The sequence below is a fragment of the Penaeus vannamei genome, chromosome 23, assembly GCF_042767895.1.
Source record: "Penaeus vannamei isolate JL-2024 chromosome 23, ASM4276789v1, whole genome shotgun sequence".
NCBI classification, from domain to species: Eukaryota; Metazoa; Arthropoda; class Malacostraca; order Decapoda; family Penaeidae; genus Penaeus; species Penaeus vannamei.
The window spans coordinates 36,273,159-36,297,793 of record NC_091571.1 but is presented as its reverse complement, the minus strand read 5'-3'; the positions used below and the strand labels follow the sequence as shown (position 1 = coordinate 36,297,793).

Genomic DNA, 24,635 nt, shown 5'->3' with positions numbered 1-24,635 from the left:
CACCAAGTTCAGTTCTCCTTTTTAAAGAGAACTTTTTTTGTGCTTCATGCAGTACAGCACCAAGGAACAGTCTACAAGAAACGTCTGCTAATCAATGCTGATTTCAAATGGCTACAGACTGGTCCAAGTGCAAATGTAAGTAGTTTCCAACTATACAAAAATTCTCTAGGTTTGCACTCTTGAGGAAAGTACAAAAAACAATGACTTTGAGAAAAATATATGCTATGGCACTTATGGTGTTAACAACAATTTCCTAATATAAAACAACAGATGCTATTATACACCATGGGTAATGTCAGTGCTGTCAAACACCACAGGCAATTTCAATGTGAAACATTCCATTCTTGAAACTCAATTTGTTTAGGATTATTAGATTTCTAAAGAATTAACATAAACAACCGAAGTATGAATTCTAACTCGAAGACTGCTGAAAATATATAGAATTAATCTGGAATAACTAAATCTTACAGCACTATACCTGTATTTTTCAACTCGACATTCTCATAAAATATCACCTAGCAACAATGACACGGCATGCCAGGCGCTTTTTAAAAAGTAACTATGTACTCTTACAAGGAAAGAATGAGCAAGGAGATACTGATAAGAAACCTTACAAATGATTTAAAAACTCTATGCTCGAGAGGCAGCAGCGTCATCTCCAATGAGACTAATCTATTTCTTACACTTTCACTGCACGACAAATTTCTTCACATTTTCCCTTTTTTAAGAGACAGAAAAAAAGATTCCTACTGGAGACAGATAAAAGGTAACTGGCATATTGGTAATCTTTGGTGACATTAAAGAACAATCTCTATGGATCAATGGCGTCCAAGTCTTCAGACGGTGAAGTCTCACGCTCCGATGCACTCTCCTTTATTTCACCAAGTTCAACAGGGTCACAGTCAATCTCCATTTCAGTAGATTCTAGCTCACTCAGGAGTGCTGTGGCTTCTTCTAAGGTTAGCTGCAATATTAGAAGTTTTATCTAAATGGTTCTTAATATGAATTAACTTTCTTTTTATTTGAATATCACGCTAACATATGAACAAGGAATGAATTAATATAAGAATTCTCTACAAGAAAAAAATTATTAAAGCAACAGAGCTTCAGGGCTCATCTCTAGCTGATTCCTCTCCTACTCCATGCTTTACCTTTTTTCACACAAACTCACCTGAGCACTTGTGGTTCGTTGGAAATTTTTCGTGTTTGAGTCTTCATTGCTAAGACCAGTGGCAGCAGACAAAGTGGCCGAGTGATCGTCCATCCTTCCCCGCAACCATTCGACTGCCCACTGCCAACGGGTCTGTGTACTAGTCAAGTGGTCTCGAGCTAAAGGACATTTGGCTGAGAGTGTCACGACGAGCTTGATGCACTGGTAAGCCCTCCTGCTGTCGTGGTCTTTGTTGTTGCCAATCATGTCTGCATCGTAAAAAAATAATTTAAAAAATTATAAATCAAATCAAATTATCTCCCTTTCAACATAGGGGAGCTATCACAAAAAAAAAAAAAGAAAACAAATACGTAACGAAATAACGACACAGAACCAATCACAATCATATAATCATAAAATACAACCATTTATAATCATATGAACAGCAAAGCTTACCCAAGAGACCCATAATGTTTTCTGTATCTGCAGTCGCAAAACCTTCTAGAACTGCAGTTGTGCGACTAGATTGCAGGGAATCACTAATTTGCTGGAAATAATAAACTTCATTATGATTTTTTCTTCCATGGTATAATCACCATAAATTTTTTTTTGCATGCATGTGTGTGTGTGTGTGTGTGATTGTGTGCATGTGTCATTTTGTGATTTTGTGATTGTGTGATTGTGTGTGTGTGTGATTGTGTGTGTGTGTGATTGTGTGTGTGTGTGATTGTGTGTGTGTGTGATTGTGTGTGTGAGTGTGTGTGTGAGAGAGAGAAAGAGAGAGAGAGAGAGAGAAAGAGAGAGAGAGAGAAAGAGAGAGAGAGAGAAAGAGAGAAAGAGAGAGAGAGAGAGAGAGAGAGAGAGAGAGAGAGAGAGAGAGAGAGAGAGAGAGAGAGACAGAGAGACAGACAGACAGAGAAATAGAGAGAGATAGAGAGAAAAAGAGAGAGAGAGAGAAACAGAGAGAGAGACGGAGAGAAAAAGAGAGAGAGACGGAGAGAAAAAGAGAGAGAGACGGAGAGAAAAAGAGAGAGAGAGAGAAAAAGAGAGAGAGAGAGAAAAAGAGAGAGAGAGAAAAAGAGACAGAGAGAAAAAAAGAGAGAAAAAAAGAGAAAAAGAGAGAGAGAGAGAGAGAAAAAAAGAGAGAAAAAAAGAGAGAGAGAGACAGAGAGAAAGGGGGGGGTATACATGAAATGAAATTATAACAAAATATTCCTTCAAAAATAACATCAGGATTACTAGGTATATATAATCTAAAGAAGCAAAATCACATACCAGTATCTCCTGCAGAAGCTGAGAAAGGTCTTTCAACATATTAGAGGGTGCCTTTGCATATTCATACTGAAAAAAAAAAGATAAGCAGGAAATTTAAATTAAAGAATTTAACATTCTTCTTACTGGATTATGGAGCAAATAAATAACAAATGAAACTTCATACATTTTTTTCATGTAAGAAGAAAAACATACATACCATTACAGCTGCAATGAGTGCTTTTGAAAATGAGAAATTCTCTGTTGCAGCTGCCCTAAGCGCTTTGGACAACAAGGGGACACTGCCAGACACTTCCCTGTAAGCCACAACTGCTTCCCGGAGCCAACGTGCTTGCTCGCCTCCGTACAAGACTTGGACAACTTCGCCTGGCATAACCAGTTTCTCTTGCTGGTCTTCATCACTCTTTTCACTGGGAGTGGCTGTACCTTGAAGAAAAACAAATCATTGGTCTTTTTTACTTTCTTTCCACATATTTCTTAAGCAAAAGCAAGTTTATGGGGAGCTGGTCAATACAATCTCTAGGTACCACAGAAAATATTATTACTTTGAAGTTCTTATATTTTTGCATATATAGCACATATTTGTCTTCATTATCATATCAAAATTTGCCAGTCTTGGTTTTAAAAAGTAGGTTTCTCAATCCTAAATTCTTGGAATGAAAGATTTCTACTTTTTTCTTCTTCTTCTTTAGCACTAATTTCAAACACCCTCTTTTGTATCATTCTATCCTAAAACAATTCAAAGAGTACATCTCCAGTAAATGACCATTACCTGAGGTCTGGTGTGGCGTCATATCAAAACACAAAATAATAGTGGAAATGATAGAGTGCAGTGGTCCAAAATCCTGAGCTTGTACAGACGACCAACGTCTTTTGTCCGAATCAGATGGGCCGAGAAGGAAGTTGAGGAGGGCGGAGAACCCACCCAAACTTAAGATTTGAGAACAGTGAGTGAGTCCCTGAAAAGAAATAGTACTGTAGAGGAGTGTTCTTCTTACCATCATCAAATTATCTAAAAGTTAAGATATTCTAAAACCTTATTACAAATTATGTGAAGAATTACTAAATTCTTTCATAAAGAATTTTGCTTCTTCACTGAACCCAAAGAAACCAGTGTAGAAAACAACAAACTATCAAAAATCTTTACCTGCTGACAATAATTTTGTAAAAGCAAGAAGTACTGTTGAGAGGTCTTGACCAGGGAAGGGACATCAGATGCTAATGATGATATAAGATGCTTTATTATTGGCTCAATGCTGTTAACTTTACCAGCATGCTCATACTCTGCCTTGAAGATAGAGTCCAGGAGGTTCCTGTAATAAAGAATATCAGATGATGTGCCACAATCAAATAACTATAACAAGCGCAACACATTCCATTATCTCAAGTCAGAAGCTGACACTCCTAAGCTGTTCTGTCACATTCTGCTTACCCAAATTGGCTTCGTATCATTTTATTAGGACACTCCAGTAGCAGTGGTAATATATGGACTGATCCATGTTCAGCAGTAAAGAAGTTGATGACCCAACTGCAAGCTTCTTTAGACTGCACGCACAATGAATGAATGAGCTGGACCCACTGGCTGATCACTCCCTCTTCTTTGTCTTTTGTACGCAGGTATGTGTTCAGCAGGAAGTTTAGGCCAAGGTGAACTGCTTGTACACACAAGATGCTGGATACACCATTCTGACTCTTTTCCTACAGATACAAAAATGTAGATTACAATTTTGCATAAGAGAATGATTTCTTATGGAAAGAACGAGACAAAAGGTGTTTCATCACAATGGGATACCATATAACACACAACAAATAAACACATACATAATAAAAGAAATACACATATATACAGAGGAAAGCATTGCCCAAGTTCCTTCTCACCTGATTAACTGAGCATAAATGATGTATGAAGTTATAATAGTCTGAAGAGTAAACATCCCTATTCTTCAAGAAAGTGAGGTTATCATGGGTGATAGATGATAAGATGCGGGGCGGCATATGTTCACGGAACATGCCCTGCTTCTCTCCTTGCTGCAATAGTTGACTTAGTTCACACAAACTTGAACGTGCTCTTCTCTCATTGCTACCACTCATAGATAAACTCTTCTTTGCACTGTAAAACAAGGGAGACAGAATATGAATACCCAACCCACACACTGAAATAAGGAGCAATTTTTTCAGTCATATCTTGAAATTTAACACTAAGAAATAGTACCCATGTCACAAAGGGGAAATAACATTCCTAAATAATTCTGACAGCCCCTTTGCACACAAACCTGCTAGTTGATGCTCTAAAAGATCTGGAGGAGACTCCCACCCTCGGAGTCTTTGGCGTCTTTGGAGTGGTCATTCTGTCATCCAAGCTATCATATACCAGCATATAGCCATTCCAGTATCGAAGCCTGTCCTCAGGAAGTGGGTTTGCTGCAGAAAAGGAAAGCATATCAAATAATTTCTGAGTAACCACCTTTCTTTCCCATAATGTTACTGAACATAGACATAATGCAGCGACCTCAACACTGCTTGGTCTTTCATGTTGGGTATATGTATGATAATTATTCCCACAAGCATAACTAGGCACCAAGGTCTCAACTAATTATTAACCATGAAAAATTACTTCCAAATCATAAAGAGGCAATGTCATGCTCATTCTTTCTTCATACCCAGATACTTACACGAGTCATATGACACTTTGGCTTTGTATGTTCCACCGAAACACTCCTGCTCCAGGAGAGTATCTGTCATTTCTACTGGTTCAACAGTTGTATCATTGAACTTGAACCATCTGCCCTTGTTTGGATTGGTCAGTGGATCTCCCCTGAAATATCATTTCAAAGTTTATAATATTTTAAGTAATATATTCAATAAATTAGAGCAGTAAAAACTCATCAAATCCTAAAGAATCAAATTCATCAATTTAGCTTTTTTGCATACATCTAGAAGGAAGTCCTTGTAAAATAAGTCCTTGACATAAATCCTACAATTCTAAATATTAAAAAATGTGTCAGTACTTACCGACGATCCTTTATGTATGAGTAATAGTGCCCTGCACTTGCTTGTCCACTGTGCACAATGACACCTACTAACTCATACATTGCCCCCCTATGTCTTACTCTTGTATTAAGCCTGTAAATAATACAACAGGATAACTATAATCATCAAAAAATTAAAAGATAATGAATACACACAAACAGATAACCAAGACCTATCACAACAAAAATATATCCCATAATATCCACATCCAGTACCCACCTAGGTGTGTGAGGTGACGTAACACCTGAAGGACTGGACTTGGTTGGCGTGTGTGGAACTCTAGGAGAAGAAGAGAGCGATTTTGGGAGAGACTCTTTGGGCTTTGGTGATGGGGTGCTCCTGATTTCAGGCTCGTCACCTCCATTGGGATCTTCCTCACGTTCGGCAATGCCCTCCGCAGTATATGCTCCCATATCTAGTACCCATGGAAACTTGGGTACAAAGACCAAAAAATGTTAATAACCAATTCGCATGATATCCTTATCATTGTTAATGAATATATGAATATATTGTGTGATCTAATAATAAAGGAAACTATTAAGATTTTCCCCCCACAAAAATTATCTCTTGCCATTTAGAAAACTGATATACAATAAAATATTTCAAACTCAATTAATAATTCAACCTTTTCCAGTAAACTAACAAGGAAGAGGTGACACTGACACTTGCAAGTACTGATATCAACATTTCTGTAAAAAAAAATTCATCTCTAAGCTCTTTCCTTCCTTGATAGCTACTCCCAGATCTAAAAGACTTACAACATGAACAGGTATAACCCATATCTTGTTAGTATGATCAGCCTATGAGAACATGATAACACACACAATCTGTATACCTTGAAATAATCATCAAACTTGAGAGCTCTTGAAGCTTCCCAGTCATAACCAAATCTCTTCAGCTGGATAACAAGGACAGGAGGGAGGCTCTTAACACATGTGCGTATCAAAGCTGTTCTCTGTAAGCAAAAGTAAAAAGAGTTAGAGCTTTAGCTACTTATAATGTAAATCATTGTATCCAAATATAATAATTATAAACCTCAATGCAAAGCAAAAAACTAAGAGAGTATTAGAATCAATAATATTGCTATCATTATTATGACTACTATTAACAAAACAGAAAAAAAAATAAATGAAATTCTTGAAAAAGTGCGGAGACATACCTTCTGATTGCACTTTTCACAGTAGTAAGCATTGTCTCCTTCGAGGAGCTCGCCTTTGACAAACTGATCAAGAGAATCCTGAAGATCATGGCACTTGGTGACAGTGAGATTTAAGGCTAAGAATGGCTCTTCTCGTTCATATCTGTCAACAGAAAACAATCATTAACTGACGCATCTTCAACTTGAGCTATTGCATCACCAAAATGCATATGATGCAAAGTTCAAGGAAGAATCAATTTCATTACTTGCCAAACTAGATTATCCTAGCATCAATATTTCATTAAGAAGACAATATAAAGTTCAGTAGTTCTAAATCAAGTATTTACTCAACAACAACAACAACAACAAAATTAATAAATTCAATAAAGGAAGAAAGAATGCATGCTACTTCTGCTCATTTATGGAGAGCTGTCCATGAAAAAATATGGCTGTGTATATATATCATAATACAAACCTATGTGGACAATCTTGGCAAATTCTTTGAATGGAATAAACTCCTTCGAATCTATGAGCAAATACCCGCTCATGTCTCTGCGCTTTGAGATAGTCATCTATCTGTTCAGTTAATCTTGTATAGAATTCAAAAGCATCTGTAGGCAGGAAATGAGAAAGATTGTCATGCTCACACATATATTGAAATCTAGCAATGCGCAAATACAGCTGAGTTATATATATATATATTTTTTTTTTTTTTTTTTTTTATTTTTTTTTTTTGAGTGCTGCTCAGACAGTGTGTAATTTGCTGCATGCTGGTTCTAACTAGCATCATCTCTATGTTTCTCATATCAACCCATAATGAGTTCCTCAATTACAGAGCACCCACTGTCCCCTGTCTGTTATAGATTGTATTGTACATATTGCATATGTCATGGTAGTCTATTTGTATTTGTCTGATATTCACGTTCTTCCAGTATGAACCATACGGTAATTCAGGTATATAAAGCAAAATAACAATTCTTAGTTATTAAACTGATATCAAAATCAAAACTCTATTCAAAACCTTACCTTGCTGTTCCCTGACATTGACAGGTTGTCCATCCATTCGGAAACATTTCCAGAATTTGTCAGGTATGTAATATTGCAGCTGTGATTCCATCATGTGGCCGAATACTGTCTGCAGCTGATAAAACAGACTGCATGGAAAAAGAAAGAGTAAGGTGGGAAGGTGATGACTTTAAGCTAACTCAGTTTTCAAGATTCCTCAGATAATAACCCAATCTCAAGAGGCATTATGAAGTTAATATAATTATTTGTGATCTTGTAGTCCCCTATTCAATTATAAATATCATTATCACTAATAATAACCATAAAGAAAATCATACTACTAACATTAAGCAGTTCATCGTTATTCATACCATCAAACTTATCATCATTATTAGCATTTTTTTTGTTATTAAGACAATGAATAACACTTCAACTTTCCTTAATTGACATCAGAATTATTTAACATCTAACAAAAGTCCCTCTCTCACCTATCTTCATCCTGGTCATCATCACAGACGGCAAGAATGTCTTCAGGTACACCTTGTACTAAGAAAAGTTGCTGCAAGACCGAGTTCATGTAACAAGTGGCACCACCATTCTTTAGCCCCACATATCCACTGGCACAGCGTCCCTCGACAGCCGGAGCATACTAGAAGGAAGGTAGTGGGGAACATTTTTAAATAGTTTAATATTGATAGGTACAGTTGCCTCAATACATTCCTTTACCCCCTGTGATTTGGTGAGGTTTTAATCACTCCCCTATTAGTATCATATTGCTGCAATTATAATGTCTGTCATACATGCCTATCATTAACATCTGATTTCACAGTACAAACTCCTGGTTATTCATGGATAGTTGCACTGCTATCGCAACTGTGCCATAGCTTGACAGGAAGTAACACAGGATTAAATACTACTATAGTAATTGTAGAGCAAAAATACATCCACTGAATCTTTTCCAGTACTCAGAGGCATACAAAATCTTTCACCACTTTGTTTCTTACACACAAAAAATTCAACAAGTCACTAAAACTGCAAGTGAAATGGGATGAGGAGAGAGAGAAAAGAGGGAGCAGAACAGAAAGGATAGAGAAAGAACAAAGGATAGAGAAGCAAGAGATAAACTAATCGTATATCCAAAACTTTTGAAATATCATTTATGAGAGAAAGAGTGGAAAAAGTTCCATCTGGCATGACTGAAAATAGGAACAAACCTCAAATTCTTTTATGGAGTCCGGGTTCAAAGTGTGGTGGAGAGATACGAGCTGCCCTGCAAGTCTGGTCAAATTCTGCTCCGAGTTGGTCACCAGGTGCACCAAGAGGTGGTAAGCAGCCAAACGGGATTCCTTGCCTGTGCACTTCGCCGAGTAATTTCTGCTAGCACTTAGGGAGTCTTGACCTGGTCCACTCTCCAGTACCAACTTCGATGCGGGAAACAGGTACTCCGTTATCAGTAAAGGAATCAGCATAGCACCTTTAAATCAAGAGTTACTCATTAATACATTACAAATAACATAGGTTATGAGATTACATACAATAGCTTACAACTGCATATCAAAATAATTGCTTATTAAGAAATCCCATTTGCATTTCTCTAATGAGTTAAGAACTATGTGCAAATTGAGAGAGAAAAACTAGATATATATATATCTGACTGAACAAATAAAAAAACAAATAACCGTTTCCACATAAAATGACAAAGAGAAATTCTAATCATCATAGTCTTTTGCGTATCTTAAAAATTCAAGTATCAAAAGGCCAGAACCCTTACATCTAATCAAAAAGTAATTATTTCAAAGCCACCTCAAACTTACCGAAGTCTTCCTTGTTAATCCCCTCGCAGGATAGCAGTGCAGTGATGAGCGTCAGATGTCCAGCCAGGAGAATATTATCGGCATGCCTTAATGCCGCTATTCCTGATTCAGGACGCTCTCTCGCCGCTTCTCTTGTGGCATTGAAGTTGGTGAGCCACCCTGCCTCGTCCTCCAGCATCTGGTTGGCGCTGATGCCTAACATTTCTTGGTCACTTTTGTTAAGTCCAGACAGTAACTTTGACCTATTAAAGAAAAATATTTGAACAAATCAACTTTAAAAAAAAAATCAGTACTATCATCAAACCATTCCCAATAATAAATCATGATGACGATGATGATAATGATTATTATTATTATTATTATTATTATTATTATTATTATTATTATTATTATTATTATTATTATTATTATTATAATAATAATAATAATAATAATAATAATAATAATAATAATAATAATAATAATAATAATAATAATAATAATAAAAATAATAATGATAATTATAATTATAATAATTATAATTATAATAATTATAATAATAATAATAATAATAATAATAACAACAAGTATAACATTTTTCTTCTAAATAGATTTCAGTCTGAAAAAAGCTTGAGAGTACCACTGCAACTCACCTGAGACTGAAGTACTGTGTGCACTGAGATAGCAGTCGAAGCGTAGCACCACGTGCGCTGGTGGACGGAACCCACAAAGGCAAAGGGGCCTTTAGTACCACCTTAAAAAGAAACACAAAGGATATGAAATTAAATAATTACAGGCAAAACTTCTCTTCTAACTTTAGGCAGAATCTCAATTCAAATAAATAGACCAAATAAAATTCTTGAACTAGAATGAAATATTCTACATCTTCTTCCAAGTAAAACCAAAGGATAAAATGGTAATTTACTCATAGTTGTGCAATGTTATCTGTATTCTTACATGAGAAATACCCAACACAGACCAATCTTAGTAAATGAGACACAGCTGATTCTAATCATCAGCTTAGCCTCAAATACCAAAGAGTGACCAAGTTCCATTTGTCACACACCCACAATAAAAGCAAAGTCCAGTTAATGGTATAAAACTTCACAGGATATGAAGCATTTTAAGAAAGAACATCCGGATTTATATGTGAGGAATAAAATTGTATTCCTCCCCATGAATTACCTGTGCTTCCACAGCTGACAATCTCAAGACGCACAAGCACAGTTAACAAGAAATAATAATCCATATTTTATAAAATAATTCAGTCACTGACAAAAAGGGATTTGAAAGCTCCCTAGGCCAATCAGAATAATAGATAGTATTCCTAAAATTCCATATGAACTGGGAGACAAACTAACTAAGAGAAGGCTTCAAAAGGGAGAAATTTCTTCTTCCCACACACCAAAAGCTCTGGGTCCTTAGCAATGCACTGCACAAACTTCCTAAGCAGCATAGCACCATTAAATCCTTTAAAAGGTGAGAGCTATCTACAATATCCATCCATAAGGAAGGTGAAATCTACAACCTACAATAAAAAATAAAAAAATAAATTAAAAAATACAAATAAAGATTGGAAAATTGAAGGCATAAATCACAAAAAGCTCATATACAAATGTGACTTACATGCTGAGCATGGAGACATTTAGACAAGACTGCAATAGACAGCAGTACTGTTGTCTACCCTTCCTAGCTCAGGCAGGCACTAGCCACATACAAGCCTTGCTGGGTCCACGGAGTGTGGTGTAGTATTTTAACCCTGGAATTCTGATTTTTTAGCTACTATTAAAATCCCTTTACCATGTCCCCTCTCTAAAAGATTTATCTGAAACTGCTGTTGACCCTGGGTATATTATGTAGGAGTAACAAATTCTCTACTGAGAATACCACTCTCTTAAAGTAAGCCTGAAAATATTGGCATTAGCACATCAGTGATCACAAACTTTCTGCATGATTTTACCATATCTAATAATGATGAATAACCCCCTCCCCAGGTCTTGAACAAAGAAATATTCTTCAGACAAAAAAAAAAAAAAGACATCTAATCATTTAGTGAGTATTATATGTAAAAATACTTTGCAACTGTAATGAATTAAAATTAGTGTGACATTCAGATACACAGGACTAAGGCCTCAACACCAATGAACTACAATATGCTTGCATGTCATGTGCAAAATCATAAAAATCAAAATATAAAAACTGATAACCCAACTGATATCTATTTCATAAAAAAAAAAAAAAATCTGCCATGGGTATTCTACCAATATTGAAGAGCCATACGAGTCTAACCCGAGATAAGGTCAGGACAACAAACACACACATATCATTGAGCAAGAGAAACCAAAAGTGGGGAATGAGACTTCTTCCTATTTTTATTAATATTTCTTCTCCTCTTCATAATAAGCTTATTAATACATTACTATCCACACCATTAATGAAAGAATTGAAAACAGATGTTCTATATTATATGTTCTGCTAAAGAAAATGTCTCTGGTATAAGCAATATATCAAATTCCTGAGCTAAGTGGATCTTTTAATTGATTGCCATGTAATAATGTACCAATGGGAATATGAGCATAGTCTCTTGAAGGGATTCTCTACACCTGGTATCAGTATCTTCCTTTGTGGTGCACAAGCCATGGTTAGCCCCTGACCTGGGGCAGGTCCTTCCTGTTACACTCCTGCCCCTTGTACTATGCTTCCATCTGTCCCTCCCAGAAATAAAGACACAAGGATGCCACTTCATTATTTTCTTGAGCACATCCAGTGAAAGGATATGGCATCTTATGTGGATTCTTTTCACATCTTATTGGTCTTTGCAAATAAATTATGACTAAGCCAATTTCTTGCGTGTTTTGAATTGACAAAGATTGTATCATAATTTATACAATTAAGGTGAGTTACTAAAGATCACAACACCTGACACTTATTCCATAAATGTTACATTTTTGTAATGAATTATGTTCATCAGGTTAGTAATCATAACAATATTTTTGATGATCTTACACTGACTTTCAAATGGTCCTTTGTTAACACACAAATGCAGCACAACTTAAACTGTTTTTGGCAATCTCACATAATAGTATTACAAGGTGTAGAGAACATCTACAAAGGTATTATGCAACATAAATTGTATTTATGGTTCCAAAAGTGATTAGTCCCTAAGGAATCAGTTACTAACACCCAACCTCTCCTATTTACCCATTCCTTGATTTTCCAGGAAGAAAGTTTTTTATTGTTATTACTATTATAACTCTTAATAATATTAAACCATTATTGGTGATAATGATAATAACAGAAGTACTGACAACAATAACAGTGGCAAAGATAAAGCTATTTTCCCCCATGAAAATTCAAGGAATGGGGTAATCTGGTGCAATCAGTATAGTGACTGTGCTTGTGCAGCCATCTGTGTAAAGAAAATAAATAAAACCACAGTCAACTGGGCATGTATGCAGCACCAATATGTTAAACAATTGGTCTTGTAGTTATGACCTAAACCCTTTTCAGTAAAATTAAAGGTTTTTGTGTGGAAACCTAGTTCCTTAAACAACATATATTTTAGGGTTTGGTGAAAAAGAATAACAAAACCTTAAACATCTTTTTTTCTAAGTTATATTAAACAAAATCCATACAAAGTACAGTAAACTAACTAAATCCTGTAACATTTTAAAATATCTTATGACATACAAAAACATGTACTTAAAACAACATAAATTACTTTCAATGATAATAGTACATAAACCATACCATTTTTTTCATCTTATTAAACTAGACAACTTTGACAAACATACCACAGACTTCAAGCTGCAATACCCATTAGAAATGTTAAAAACACTTACCTGAGTAAGAAACTGTTTCGGATGCATCTCTGTTGGTGTAGCAATGTTGATAAGGTTGGTAAATTGTAGGTATGCAACCTCTCGTACCTCCTGTGAACTACATCCAACCAGCACATCAACAAGGAAGTCCTTCACATTCGCCATCCCATACCACCGTTCTGCATTCCAATGTACACTTTCAGTTTTTGCATTAAACAATACTATCACTACTTTAACACCACCACTATTTTTGTGGATTACCATAAATTTATATGGTTTCAAATTATCAATATAATTGTTAAGGTATCTTTCTTCCTCTTAGAGACATACTCTCTTTATCTTCATCACAATTTGTTTTTATCAGCAAGTAATCTATATCATTACTAAATCCACAAGGACATTTATGTTATCCCAAGGGACTTTTCTTCTTACCTATGTGCTGAGGACGGAATCTTAAGAAGGCTATAAGAAGGTGTAACGACTGAGAGGCAATGAGAGAATCTACGGGTGGAATGGTTGTCTGCTGTACACACACACCTCCTTGTAGCACACCCTCACTATCACTACTTGAGCTGTGACTGCTTCCTGTAAAAAGAAATGAGAATTCTCTGTATTCTTAGCTCACATGTATGGAAGAAATTAATGGTAAAAGAAGACACTAACAGGAATTCTTTCCATCCTGCTCCATTCATATCACTGTGGGAAAATTTGAAGATGGTAACAACTCTCCACTGGGTAGCAGTTGGGTAGCACACAACACTTACACTCCTTGCAAGCATTGCTACCACTGAAGTTTGGAGTGGTCATAGACTGAAGTCCAAGCGCACACCCTTAGTGAAATCTCTTTACCCAATCTTGGGGGGTAGCAGGTGTTCCTTACCTAAAACTCAGATGCATGTTTCTGATTTCCACTTCACACAACACTGTAAGATGGCAGGGTCTGCTGTTTATGTTGCCCTGCCCCACTGCCTTTTCTACGGTCCTCTGTTCCCCTTTCATTCTGTATATTCATACATTCATACATCTGAACCTCAGTGATCTTATTACATCATTTCATTCCATCCATAATTTTTGTTTAGGATGGGACAGTTATCTTCTTGGGGTTTATGTGCATCATCTGATTATCCTTTTCCTGTGCAAACTGACGTTCCTCTAATTTTAGTTTCCCACACTGATTTCTGGTGATATTGACTCCATTGGAAGTCCATGTATTTTGATCTTAGTCAAGTCCTTTTCTCTTTGATAATGATGAAATGATGATGAAATGATAATGATGATGATGATGATGATGATGATAAAATAATGATGAAATAATGATGAAATAATATTATTAAAATAATAATAATAATAATAATAATAATAATAATAATAATAATAATAATAATAATAATAATAATAATAATAATAATAATAATAATAATAATAATAATAATAATAATAATAATAATAATAATAATAATAATAATAACAATAACAATAATCATAATAATAATAATAATATAATTAAATAACAATAATAATAATATAATAAAATAATAATAATAATAACAATTATCATTATCATTATTAATTAATAATAATAACAATAATAACTTTACATACCAGTGCTGCTTTGTCTTGATGACTTGTTAGTCTCAGGGGGTGAGAGAGCAGGGTCCCTCAGCGTAAGTGTTGCCAAGGACAGGTAGAGCTTGCCTGCAGCTCCTGCCCAAGCCACTCTCATGAGACTGGAGACCATTTCACACCATTCATCCAAGCTCATTCCCTGGAGAAAAAAAAATATATATATTTTCATATTCCGAAAAGCCTGGCCTGACAGCCCCTCTGGGCAGAGACAAAGAGACTGACAAACTAACATCACTATACAGAAAAGTTTGTTTTCAAAATGAATGAGCAAAATAGATACTGAGTGTCCCTTAAGACCAATGGTTCCTAACCTGTAGGCCATGGCTCCCTAGGGGGGGCAAATGGTGTTTTTTGAGGTGATGGAGCAATATGAAAATTATGACATCAAATTAAACCAAATTTTATTTCACCTACAGTACCTACATATAATTCTCACATATCAATAAATTGGAATCTTTCCATAAAGTGTTCTTGTCCAATTACTTTTGACACCATTACAGCATTCATAACAAGTAATAACTAAATCAAAAAAGATGACAGTCACTGAACAGGGCCACGGAGATTATTACATATTGGGCAGGGGCCACAGAGTGAAAAAGGTTGGGAACCACTGCCATAGACTTACGAGATAATACAGTAATTCTTCTGTAACCTATATCAGAGGCCACCACAGATAAAGTGAGACAGAGAAACAAAGAGAGATACAGATACACATATATGGATACACTTACACATATGTATGTGTTTGGGAGACTCACCACTATGACTTTGTTGGCAATGATAGGAGTAAGGGATGAGTACGCCAGAGGGGGAGGACTGGTTTGGGTTGATGGGTCCAGGGCAGAACGTTTTGGTGGTCCCGGGTGAGGTTGCTGGCTTGTGATGGGCAATTCCTGCCCTACTGTTGCAGAACCACAGAGTAAATACCTAGAGAAGAAAATATAGAGTAAGTATTCTCACGGATCTGAAGGCTTTTAACCTGTTGGATCCAGTTACATCACGGAAATCACTGTACCAAAAATACAGACAGTGAGCTACTTAAGTGGCCATGCGGTGCGTAGGCCGGGCGCACTTAAACATTTTATGAGCGGCGAAAAGACTCTGTGCCTCCCTCTTTCAAAGTTACTTTGCATAAACTCTTATAGTTTTTTGGTCATTTGTGTCACATATCTTATATTTCCGTAATTTTCTATTTTCCGTAATAAAACCTGCGCTGTTGGTCACAGTGGCCAGGAATACGGTGTGCAGCATGGAAATGGCATCCTCCCTGGAGCCACTTCCAGTCATGGCTTATGCACTTTACATTCCACATTCGTTTATCAATGGGAATAATGCTAAAGCCCCCTTCTAAGCACCAAATGAGTCTAATCACACTCCAAGAGATATGTGCAATTGTGGCGAATCTTTTTCATCATGCTGACCTTTTCTCATGACGGAAAGTTTGCATCACCCGGCCCGCAGACATTTTGTCCGATTTTTCCATGACATAACATCATCCGGATTGTAGGGGTTAAATACAGTTCCTAGTATCTCACTCTAAAATTATAATCTATTTATGCAAAAATAAACCTTTTGCTCTAAAGACAACCAATCATTCTTACCTTAATATCTGTAAAGTTATGAGGTAGACACTTTGGCGAATTTCATAGTCAACGTCTTGAGGAAGAGAATCCCTCTGAAGCAGCGCTGTAATGAGGCTCAACCCACCACACATAAGAAATTCTTCACAAAAATGAGCACTGCCATGCATTGTACCTTCTTGAGACACTGGCATAATTTTCCCTGACAGAACCTGAAAATAATCACAGAAAATACTGGTGAAACAGAGAAGAGTAAAAAGGGCCTATATTTTCATATCTTACCATTCTAGAAAAATAAGTAGTCATTTAAACAAACATCTGCATAAATAAAATACATAAACTACAAGTAAATTTTTGTTCTCAGGCATGTTTTCCTTCTCTATAATAAGTCCTACTGAACATTCGAAGAAAAGTTCTCAACAGTTTTTATTGTGCATCAAAATTCTGCTAGTTTAGGCTCAAGATAAGCTTTTCCCTCATTTTATTTATCCAATATTAGTCTTAAAACAGTAAGTAAAAAACATCATACCTCCATATTATACAAAAGCCTGAAAGGTGTCATATCAGTTGCTTCAAGATCCAACAAAGTGCGCAGAATTTCTCTTCCAGTTTCTCTCTCCTTTTCTTTATCCCTGACTTTGTCTCTTTTAGCAGGTGATCCATATGGTGTGGTTCTTGGACTGACATCAGAGGTGATACTTCCTCCACTACAAATATGATCAAATTTATCTGCAACACTTGGATCAGTTGGGACAAGATACAGGACACGACGAACTGCCTCAACAATCCTGTAAATGAAAGAGATAAATAAATGGAATTATACAAAAATAAAGAACATTACAAAAAAATATAACAATGTGAAGAGTAATTATCTAGATAAAGAAGTATCTATAAAATACTCCTATCAGAAATTTGCAACAGCAGATATGTGTATACTAAATAACACTTCAACACAAAAACAGACCTTTGCTCATCGAGAAGTGCCAGCTGATACAGCATAGAGAAGAAATCCTTTCCCTGACTGGACATGACAACTCCAGGCAACTGCTTCTCTTGCTCCAGGTTGTATTGGCTTCCCTGACAGTCCCCAACAGCTGCAGAGGCTCCACCTGCTGCCTCCATCCGGGAAGGACCCGCTACACTTGCCATGGCTCCTGAGCTTCCTGCTGCACCCACATCTGAGATACCACTTTCAACCGTATCACAATAACTTGCAGCACTTGGCAGCTCATCCCAGTTATCCCCAACCTTTGGAATAAGTTAAAAGAGAATTAGTAAAAAGCAAAAACAGTTACCTTTTCCAAAAGCACATTCATCGTAAGCTATGGAATGTAGGACTTTATTGATTCAATAAGATAACAATAAAACATGTATAGATGGAAATACATAATCAACAAAACTAACTTCTTTTAGTTGAGCAGCACCAGTTGTATTTATCTTGGCAACAACAGGAGTATTTGTGTGAACACCTATGTGATGCAGTAATCTGTTGTCTTGATCAGCTGCAGATATTAGCGCTCCACTCCCACCTTCACCAAACATTAGCGTGTGAACCTGATCTAGTGAAACCCGTGCAAGGTTGGCAATCTTCCCTCGTATCAAGCCAATCCGTTCGTTGCTGTGACACTGTAATGACATATCATTATGAACAACAGGCATAAAAATACAATATTATTACTGATATAGGTAATCTTAGACTAGAACTGGCTTGTACGAAATACATATATCATATGCAAATAAGACAAATACCTAGAGCCTACCAGCAAATAATTTATTTTACTTACAATATAGAAATACATATACATTATCAAAATGTGAAGTCTAAACTATTACAAAAGTATTCATAGTCATTCTTCCCTTGAATATTACTAAAAGAAAAATGCCTAAAGGAAGATATTACACCCCTTCTTTAATCACCCAACCTAAAAACCTAAATTTTTTATGCACATTCACAGAGCAGAAGCCTTTCCCAATTATCAAAGGAACTAACCTCTAGTTTCACATCCAACTTATTAGAATCACAAGTTATGTTGAGAATGATGGGTACACCAGTAAAAGAGGCACCGTGAGGGGGTAACGAGCGAGGGCCAGGGTGCTGTTCTTCTATGGAGCTGATGTAGCGTTCAGCAAGCACCAGTACACGCCGAATGTGTTGAATGCAGCTGGTTCTGGATTTGAGACCAAAGAGAGAAAAGGATTTATGTTTCATTCAATGAGGAAAAAAAGTAATAATTCTCACCAAAATTTTCTATAATCTAAGATGTATATGGAGAAATCATTCTACCCAAAATAATCTTCATATTACTACCTGAATATGTATCTTTCAATGATGGAATAAATACTTGTGATTTTGTATGAATAAACCTTAAGGAAATGCAAACATTTTACAGAACATTCATTATATAGACTAAGAAAAGAAAAAAGAAAAGAAAGAAATAAAATAAGAATAAAAAAGTATAGTAAAGCCTAATGAGGCAAACACTTTTTACTTTCCTTCCCAGAAACATGCATTCTGATGTCCTGTTCGTAAGTAAATAAAGCTTTCCCTAAAATTTCATCTACTAAAAACACCCTCATTGAAGAAAAGAAAATATCTATAAAAAATGCACAATACATCAACATGTTTTCGTAATACTATTAATTTTTTCATGCAGTCTGCGCAAATCAAATGAAGTACAATAAAGACAAGCTGCCATTGTCTAAGAGGGAATTATTATCATGTTTCTCTTCAATGAAAGCTCTCTTCTGATGCTTTTAAAAGCCTTTTATTCTCTGACAAATTAGTTCATTTATCAATTTTTAGTTCTGATTTTCATATTTCATTATGATTTACTTTCTTACATATATAAGCAGTAGGTATAAACACAAAGCACAGTAATAAATGAAATGTACACTTCAGAAAAAGGAAGACATTAACACAACATCTGTATTTTACTTAGAGTTTACACTTTTATTCCGAACAATTTATGATTGCATTTTAATTTGCTAACTGGCCAAATGTAAACCAATTACTGTGTACCTTTCCTAAGTCCATCTTTCAGATAGTCATGCAAGACAAGCCTGGAAAAAATTTGAATATACTGTAAAGTATTATCCACTCTTCTCGACTTTTTAGGATGGAATTACAGAGGCTTGTGGGTCAATTTATGAAGAATGAATGGTTATTCTAAAAAATAAAAATAATAAAGAAAATGATAAATAAAAAAGCTATCTTATGATATTCTAAATCCAATTATGTGATTTCATAATGGGAAAATAAAATGAATGTAGATTTAACCTTGAACAAGCTGGCAGAGTTCCAATGTCTGACACTGCCATTGCAGTGAGAGTTTTAGTTGCTGTGGACACTGCAGCACCAACAGCTGTCTCATTGACACGTAGCATAGATTTCTGAAAGTTGCAAATTAGGGAACCAAATAAAAAATGTCTTTTTAGCTCATGACTTATACACCAATGTAAACAAATACCAGTTCTAATGCAAAACAGTAGTATTAAAATGTTAAACTTTCATGCATACCTCTAACTTCCTGTAGCACTCGGATATGAATTTTGCATGCAACTGTGGTGGGTCACGCTTGAGTCGAGCTGATAATGACATGTATGACATGTCAAGCAAAAGCTTCATTGCATCTTCTGCAAGTAGCTCGTCCTGGCACTCTAGAACCAGCTGCCATATGAATTCCATTCCCAAGGGTTCTAACTTATCCACAGTCTGGTAATATCAAATGTAAAATAAAATCATTAAGGCATGTTCTTTACATAACCATCAACAAGATCATATGCATAAGAGAATAAAACTATTGAAGTATAAATTACTTACAATCACATTTCCATTCCTTATCAGTTTGTGATCATTGAGATTCACAGCATGGAAGTAATCAACAAAACAGGTGAACGCAGGCCGAGTCATGGTTACAGGATCAAGACGAAGGAGTTTTTCACAGAATAGGTCACGCTGGGTGTTATTCTCAAGATCACCCAGGCAATCACTGAACCAAGTGAAGCAAGTCTGAAACATGATCATTTTCATGAAAATTCATTACTTATAAAGCTTACTCATCCTTCTGCATAAAACACTTTTATTTGAACTGACTGGGATATGATATGAAAAGCTTATATGACTATTAAAAAAGAATGATAATAAAAAAATAAAAAAAAAACACACACACATTTAGGCACAATTCTGAGAACATGCCAGACATATTTCTGAACAAGAAAAATATATAAATCAAAATATGTCAAGATATCTTTTGCAATTTCTGCTGGAAAACACAGATATTATTCAGATACTAACCTCCTTATCATGACCGGATGCATTTGTATTCCCAACAAGAGTTTCCCAAATGTCCTTGCACCTTGCCCAAGCCAGATAAATATCACCTTCTTTAAGCAAGAACTGGAGAAATTCCAAGTGCACTCTCATATACTGAAAGAAAATTTTACATTGATAATATTTACTTAACGATCCATTTATCTCGCAACCTTTTAATTAAGTCTGCACACTTGAATTTAGGATAGGAAGAAATATAATAATATTAGCTACTATTGTTAAAAATCCAAAATTAACAGGATTTTTCAAGTTCATTAACAAAGGTTAACACAGGCAATAAAAAAATATATGAATAAAGTATCACTTTCCTTCATGAAATTTACATTATCTATAATCACTGTTTTGCACAGCAGCTTTCAAACACAGATACTTAATATGGAATTCCCCTGGCTGTGTTACAAAAAAAATAGCTGCGTCGTATTAATCAAGAGAACTTGAATATCTGTAGCTTTTCATCACAAGAACCTTTTCCAAATGCCAAAGATTTCTCTACAGATGAAATTCTTCGGCAAATTGTATTGGTTCTGCTTCTACGTCAAGTTTTCAACATATATAAAACAGTACTCGACACTTACATCATCATGTGTATATTTCCCATCAATCATTGTGGATGGACAGGGCTGCTGGTTCCCACTTGCAGACACTGCTAGGGCGTGGCACTTGCTAAGGCTCGAGGTGATGAGTTTCACAATTTCATGGCTGCGATTCAGATCTGACAAGGTGGCCTGGAATCATAAAATGAATGCTTATATTACTGAGTTTAGTTCAGTATGGTCTGCTCTAGTGTGATCATTGCAATATGGTGTAGTGTGGGGTGGCATAGAGTAGTGTGGCATGGTACTGACCTTCTCTGTTTTGAAGTACGAAGCCCCTCCTTTTGTAATGGAACGTGCAAGGTAATGTAGCTGCTTCAGAGGAAGATAAACAGCAGGACTTCTTTTAATATCTTCCACACATCGCACTATGTATGACTTCCTCAACTGTAGTTAAAAAATATAAACAAAACATTAGATAATAAAATAAAGAGGCTAAAAAAAAAACAAGGCCATAAGTTCAACACAATGCATTTGAAAACACAGTGCTAAAGGCTTACTTTCAAAAATGCATTTCTTGTGCTGGTAACATACATACCTGTTCCCTAGTGGCTGACTCATTGAGAATGGCAAGGTGTTCATTCATCGCTTGATGCACTAATCTTGGAGGCAAGGCTGGAACTCGTGCAAGCTCCCAAAGAGCATCCAGCATCTTCTCAGCTGTTCGACCTAATCGAGAGTCCTGGCCAATCTTTCCAATAAAGGAGAGCAGTTTCTCTCTCAGCCGATCATTACCTTCATCCCAGCTCTATGTGAAATGTGGAAAGATTAATAACAAACTGCAATTAATAACCTCTATTTCCTGGCAACACTAAGCTATAGAGAAGGCTAAAGATAGCATGAGAGGGAAAAATGGGAAAAATAATGACTATTCTATTACAAAACACAAACAAACTAAAAAGCAACAAAAAAAAGTGAGTCAATCAATAAATTCCAGCAAAGGCAAACTTAAAGAGATGACTCCTTAGACCTTATTCAGTACCTTTCTGATAAGACTAAGAAGATGATCAAACTGGTGCGGATTAAAGCGCGTAGCAGCAGCAGCCATAATGCGGTGAATGTTGTCTACTACATGGGGACTGGCTTTTTCTGCCATGTGCCAAATACGTGTCAGTTCCTCTTCCTGCAGCTTTGGTCCCATAAACTCAACTAGTTCCTTCATCCGATCAGTGTACTGCACTTGGTCGATGTTACCTATGTTGAGCACAATTAAAGATTTACAAATACATCTGATTGAAAAAAAATATAATAATAATTTTGATGAAACCACAGTTAAATATATTCTGCAACAAATAAAATATTTATTAATAAATGCTATAAATATGCAAAACTTTAACTTACACAAATGTAATAATCCGTACACATAAACTATAATCAAGTATATAGCTTTATCCCATAATTCAGTACCAACCTCTTTACAAAGGAATAAGAAATATCCAATCCAAATCTGAGATACAAAATAACTGGAGGAGAGATCTTTTAAAATATGCAAAGTTTACATTTGTTTACCGTTTCAATTTTGCACAAAACATACAAAAGATGCAGAATGAAGAGCTCTTAAATTCCATGTCACAATGTATCTTATATCTATGTGTTTGATAATGCTGAGTGCCAACATGCATGAAATTACAGACTTGAGATATATATCATCAAATAAAATCCTCTATTCCTCTGAGACATGTTACTTCAAATAACCATTCTTCTTAGCTAATCATTACGTTATAATCTTCCTTAAATATTCAACAAAAACAAAACAGACTCCATTTGTCTCCAACCACACTTTGTTTAGTTCATAATTATCCTTACCAATGGCAATGGTTACCTTAAAAAATTATTGGTACTTTTAATTAAATTCATGCAATCTTGGGTTTTTACTTTACCTTAACAAAATCAAAGCTAAGTTCTTAATGCTGTAATGTATAACTTATCTGCAATTAAATCATTTCAGCTTACCTTCAAGAGCCAGAGACAGAACCCTATTCCTGGTCATCCACTCTTGAATAATGTCAGCATCAATGACATTGCCTCGCCGTCTCTCACTATCTTCAATGAGTCTTGCCAGTTCCTGAAATATTAACCAAAATTGATAAACCTTTATTGTTTGTTTTATGATATATAATTAAAAGAGAGAAAAAACATAAATCATTCTACAGAAAATAATATCAGCATCTCAATTCTCAATTTTTTCATATTTGTATGTTTATAAAGCTTGCTTGAGTGAAGTTTACTATGATATCATTCATGACAGAGGTTTAAAGATATCCTTATCTTAATAAAACTATATTCATAAAATCACTTACAATTTTGATAAATCATGAATTTATGCAAATACTTACAGAAAACTTGTGAAACCATTGCTTAAAAAAAATCCTTCATATTCTTTCCTAAACACATATTTGAAACTTATTGTCTTGTGCAAGAAAACATATAAAGAAAGGTAGCATCTACCAAAGCCTACTCTTAAGAGATCTAAAAATAAAATACAAACCTTAAGCGCATTCATTCTTGCAGAAAAGTGAGGCGTCTTTAACATACGAATGATCATTTCGAGCCTAAGGTCACTCGTCCGCTGCACCTCTTCTGGCCAAAGGGATACACATAAGAGCCGAACAGCCTCAAGAAGCTCATAACATGATCCAATTTTCTGAAACATGATTCAGAGAGATTATAGCACATGTCCCTCATTTAATAATAAGGCATTCACAAAATATGCTTCATTTTCACAAAAATCTATTTTCACCACTTAATCAAACAAAAACAGAAGCATCCAATCAACATTTAACCAAACTCACCTGACCCTTTAGTTGCTTTTCCTCTAGATTTGCCACGTAATTCAGTGCCTGTGTGACAGCAGGCTGCAAAATGGGACATACTATATCCCGCATTAAGAACTTAGCACACTGTCCAAGAGGAAGAAGCAAAGCTGCCATCTGGCCTGCTGTCAACTCTTCTCCAGAAGCAAATCGTCCAGCCACCAGCTCCAGGCCACCACGGTTGCCATATATATTAATGAGGTCCACCAGCCAACCATATAATTCCTGAAAATTTTCCAAATGAAAAGACTATTTGCTCAATCCTGTACAAATGTAATACATTACATATATCATCCAATTTTCTATCAACTGTATTCTTTGCATACTAAGAGCAAAATCAAACATCTTACAAATTGTGATGGCGATTCAGCATATGTAGTGTCTCCAATGAATTCTGCTGGTCTGTGCTTGTTCTTCTGGTTCCATTCACATTCAGAATCCATTGCCTGAGAAGATCATGCTTAGTTAGCTCTAGATACCATTA

General features: G+C 35.6%; 1 protein-coding gene and 1 long non-coding RNA gene across 3 annotated transcripts in view; one reads left to right on the top strand and one right to left on the bottom strand.

The window, feature by feature from the left end:
- Positions 1 to 2,869, top strand: part of LOC138865903 (uncharacterized) — a 16,390-nt gene extending 13,521 nt beyond the window's left edge. The window contains exon 3 of the long non-coding RNA XR_011399489.1: positions 2,672 to 2,869. This is a non-coding gene — a long non-coding RNA (uncharacterized lncRNA). The remainder of the gene's footprint in view (positions 1 to 2,671) is intronic.
- LOC113818335 (ubiquitin carboxyl-terminal hydrolase 24-like) overlaps positions 1 to 24,635 on the bottom strand; it is a gene marked incomplete at its 3' end in the record, with an annotated part of 29,564 nt that continues 4,929 nt past the window's right edge. The window contains 42 exon segments of one of the 2 annotated variants that reach the window (XM_027370533.2): positions 1 to 964; positions 1,172 to 1,419; positions 1,607 to 1,697; positions 2,426 to 2,491; positions 2,622 to 2,848; positions 3,195 to 3,381; positions 3,570 to 3,735; positions 3,855 to 4,120; positions 4,301 to 4,532; positions 4,696 to 4,843; positions 5,095 to 5,237; positions 5,435 to 5,545; positions 5,672 to 5,883; positions 6,288 to 6,407; positions 6,612 to 6,753; positions 7,066 to 7,201; positions 7,617 to 7,744; positions 8,084 to 8,244; positions 8,810 to 9,069; positions 9,410 to 9,651; positions 10,042 to 10,142; positions 13,231 to 13,388; positions 13,642 to 13,794; positions 14,812 to 14,974; positions 15,594 to 15,762; positions 16,437 to 16,627; positions 16,945 to 17,203; positions 17,380 to 17,663; positions 17,820 to 18,041; positions 18,406 to 18,583; positions 19,693 to 19,805; positions 19,933 to 20,127; positions 20,236 to 20,424; positions 20,710 to 20,841; positions 21,321 to 21,470; positions 21,591 to 21,725; positions 21,877 to 22,086; positions 22,321 to 22,532; positions 23,292 to 23,403; positions 23,827 to 23,982; positions 24,131 to 24,376; positions 24,502 to 24,597. In XM_027370533.2, coding sequence (XP_027226334.2) covers positions 812 to 964; positions 1,172 to 1,419; positions 1,607 to 1,697; positions 2,426 to 2,491; positions 2,622 to 2,848; positions 3,195 to 3,381; positions 3,570 to 3,735; positions 3,855 to 4,120; positions 4,301 to 4,532; positions 4,696 to 4,843; positions 5,095 to 5,237; positions 5,435 to 5,545; positions 5,672 to 5,883; positions 6,288 to 6,407; positions 6,612 to 6,753; positions 7,066 to 7,201; positions 7,617 to 7,744; positions 8,084 to 8,244; positions 8,810 to 9,069; positions 9,410 to 9,651; positions 10,042 to 10,142; positions 13,231 to 13,388; positions 13,642 to 13,794; positions 14,812 to 14,974; positions 15,594 to 15,762; positions 16,437 to 16,627; positions 16,945 to 17,203; positions 17,380 to 17,663; positions 17,820 to 18,041; positions 18,406 to 18,583; positions 19,693 to 19,805; positions 19,933 to 20,127; positions 20,236 to 20,424; positions 20,710 to 20,841; positions 21,321 to 21,470; positions 21,591 to 21,725; positions 21,877 to 22,086; positions 22,321 to 22,532; positions 23,292 to 23,403; positions 23,827 to 23,982; positions 24,131 to 24,376; positions 24,502 to 24,597 — 7,263 coding nt within the window. 2 annotated transcript variants of the gene reach the window in all.